General features: G+C 53.3%; 1 protein-coding gene across 1 annotated transcript in view; it reads left to right on the forward strand.

Annotated features, from left to right (window-relative positions):
- Ttyh2 (tweety family member 2) overlaps window positions 1–3410 on the forward strand; it is a 45308-nt gene that overhangs the window by 32855 nt on the left and 9043 nt on the right. Inside the window, exons 7-10 of the mRNA XM_005350681.2 lie at window positions 1463–1532; window positions 1780–1835; window positions 2517–2609; window positions 2789–2881. Coding sequence (XP_005350738.1) covers window positions 1463–1532; window positions 1780–1835; window positions 2517–2609; window positions 2789–2881 — 312 coding nt within the window. The remainder of the gene's footprint in view (window positions 1–1462; window positions 1533–1779; window positions 1836–2516; window positions 2610–2788; window positions 2882–3410) is intronic.

Raw genomic sequence — 3410 nt, forward strand, 5'->3', positions numbered from 1 at the left:
TGTAGACCAGGCTGGTCTCGAACTCACAGAGATCTGCCTGCCTCTGCCTCCCGAGTGCTGGGATTAAAGGCATGCTCCACCACCGCCCAGCGACCCTAGGCTTCTTGAGGTGTGGCTCCATTTACCGTTATTCTCTCCAGCAACCCCAACCCGGCTCCCTATCTCTGCTAATCCAGCCAAGGGGTGAGGGTGCACCGCCGGGCCTGCTGGTGCTGCAGCTCTGATAATAATAGGCTCGCTGATGTATTATGTATGTTGGTGGTTTGTGTGTAAAACCATCCTCTGCGATCCTGAGTGCATGTGGGGTGATCGCATATGTTGGGGGGAGGGTGGTCGTGTCTGTGTTGGGGAAGAGATGAATAAAGGTCAGGGTACTCTGAAGTTTTGAATCTAGAGGAGCCTACTGCTCCCCAATGCCCCCCCCCATTTTCTACTCTCAGTACCAAGACATAAACATACGCCCCTGACGAGTACCAGACCTCAGTCCTAAAGCCATGCCTACATCTAGAAAGAGCTCAAAAGCCAAGTATTGATTCAGTGGGTGAAGGGTGATGCTGCATTTAGACAGAGTACTCCTTGTGTTGCAGGACCATCTGCAGGATCTCCAAGCTCGGGGATCATGCACCAGAGAAGTGGGTAGCCCCTTAGTAGGGGCACAGGAACCAGAGTTTGCCCCTGCTGCTCTGAGAGGTGGAGCGCCCCTTTTCTCCAGTTCCCCATTGCACCCCAAGTCAGTTCTAGGCTCAGAACATGGCATCCTCGTGTAACTCCTCTTGCAGTCACCCTGACCCTAGTGGTCCCTTAGCCAGCCCAACTCCAACTCCGGTCCTCTTCCTCTGACTCCCTGCCCCTGGTCTCAGCAATGGAAACCTGTCCCCAAAGGCCCCAAGATAAACCTTTTCCTGGCCTCACCCCTCAGATGGCAAGTCAGAGCTAGGCATAGTGACACACGTCTTTAATCCCAGCACTTCAGAAAGCAGAGGGCAAGCAGATCTCTGTGAGTTCGAGGCCAGCCTGGTCTACAGAATGAACTCCAGGACAGCTACACAGTTAGATTCTGCTTCGTTTTGTAAGTTGGGGACCTTCTGTGGGTTGACCACCAGAGTGTCCAGAGCTTGGCATGGGCAATGACACAGTTGAGAAGAGCAAATAAGCCTGAGAGGGAAAGGAACCCCCCCAGACTCACACCTGCAGCTGCCCCTGGGTTAATAGTCCTACGTGAGGTGAATAGAGTCATCAGGTCTACACAACAGGCGAGACTACTCAGACACAAAAAGTAAGTAACTTGCCCTAAGTGACAGGGAGGAAAGGAGAGGCTAGACTCAAACCTGATAATCAGACTCCCAGCCTCTATTCTGCCCCAGGGCTGGGTTAGAGATCTTGTGACCAGGGTAGCTGGAGTCAGGCTCGCTCCTCCCAGTGCCTGAGGGTCTGACCTTCCTCTCCCCACGCCTGTCTCCAGGGCACCAGTGACTTCTGCGTAGCTCCTGACGTCTACATCTTGAACAACACACAGAGCCAAATCGGTTCAGGTAATGTATTCTGGGGCCTCTGTCCCTAGAGCCATTCATTAGTTCAGGCTAAGCCTATATGACCCAGCTACCTCTTCCTGCAGTCACCAAGTGTCTCCCTACCCAGACTTAGGTTTTTCTAGACCACTTCTTGGATAACTGCCTTCTTTGGGAGCTGGAGGGAAGAAGGGAGTGGGGCTGGACCACTGAGCAGGCAGAGGGTCTGGTGTCTTGTGGGCTTCCTGACGTGGATGCTGTTGCTTTGCAGAGGTGACCCGCTACTACCTGCATTGCAGTCAGAGCCTAAGCAGCCCCTTCCAGCAGGTACAGCTCCCCAAGTGCACCCTCATCCTTCCCACAGCCCCTTATCACCTTCCTTTCTCTGGATCCTGAACCCTGCTGTGTACCAAGATGGTGGACAGCTGGGCATCTCTTCCCTGTGGTCCATCTCTTAGCCGTTCTCTGAAGGGGGCTTTGCTCTTGGTCACTGCATTCTATACCTTTCTCCTATGCTCCCAGTGTGCTCCTCCCTGGAGAGCTGGTCATTCTGCTGGTGCTGTGCCGGTGGAGACAGAGCCCAAGGTTCTGTTTTTCTCACAAGCTCCATGGCAAGCTCCATGTAGTCTGAGGACCACATTTGAGTAGCTTGAAGCAAGAGGACTGTGGGACTCATAAAAAGCGAGAGGGATGTGGGGAAAGACACCTTACGTGGGGAGGAGCATAATCCTACCATAGTGATTGGGTTGGCCGAATGGCTCAAAATCTGAATGCTGGGGAACAGTTTCCTTCTATGACTTAAAGTCCAGTGTTCCAAAACCAATGGAATCCAGCTTCTTAAGTCTGTCCCCTGAATCCAGAGTCCAAGAGCCCTTTACAGTGGGTACAGCCTGTTCCTCCTGTATATTTGCCTGATGGTGGTGTGGCTACAGGAGGACATGCCTCCTTGTAGCTGTGGGACTTCTGGGTGAACGGATTCTCACGGGAGGCTGTGGTCTCTCCACCCAGTCGCTGACCTCCTTCCAGCGCTCACTGACCACCATGCAGATCCAGGTCGCAGGCCTGCTGCAGTTTGCTGTGCCCCTCTTCCCTACAGCAAAGGTAAGGGAACTGCCACGCAGTCGGCAGGAGGGGATTCCTCGCTGAACCCCCACTCCCATCCGCCCTTTCCTCTGCCACACTCCTACCTGTACCCTGGCCAGGTTGTGTGGGGGAGGGCATTCTGCCAGCTGTGCGTCCCTCACTCCCTGTGGCTCAGCCCTTCCCTCCTCCTACTGCAGAAAGACCTTCTTGGCATCCAGAGTCTGCTAAACTCCTCTGAGACCAGCCTGCACCAGCTGACTGCCATGTTGGATTGCCGAGGGCTGCACAAGGTACTAGGTGACTGACCCTGGAGGGTGTGGGAGGCACCAGCAGGACACATTCTCCTAGAGAGAAGCCAGCAAAGACCTAGGAAAAGGACTTCCTGGCCTCCCTTCAGGCCCAGGAATGAGGCTGAAGCCAGATAGTGGGAAGGAGCTTTTTGATTCTCTCTGACGGCTGCAGGGGAGCCCAAAGAAAGGAACTTAGGATATGAACTAGGAAGGTTGGGCAGGTTAGTTTTCAAATATTAGAACTCCCTAACCTAAATGATGAATGTATAGTTAGCCATTGCCTAGACTTCCGGCCACTGAGTCAATCCATCCATCTCACTATTTTGTAAGTCAGTGGTTCAATCTCATTACCAGGATACAATGTATATATGCATGCCCTCCTGACGGACATGCTAGTGCATGCTTGTAGTCCCAGTACTTAGAGGCAGAGGCAGGAGGATAATGAATTTAAGACCTCCAGGGAAGCCTTGTCTTAAAGAGGAAGGGAGGGAGGGAGGGAGGGAGGGAGGGAGGAAGGAAGGAAGGAAGG

This window comes from Microtus ochrogaster, chromosome 7 (assembly GCF_000317375.1).
Source record: "Microtus ochrogaster isolate Prairie Vole_2 chromosome 7, MicOch1.0, whole genome shotgun sequence".
In the NCBI taxonomy this organism is placed as follows: Eukaryota; Metazoa; Chordata; class Mammalia; order Rodentia; family Cricetidae; genus Microtus; species Microtus ochrogaster.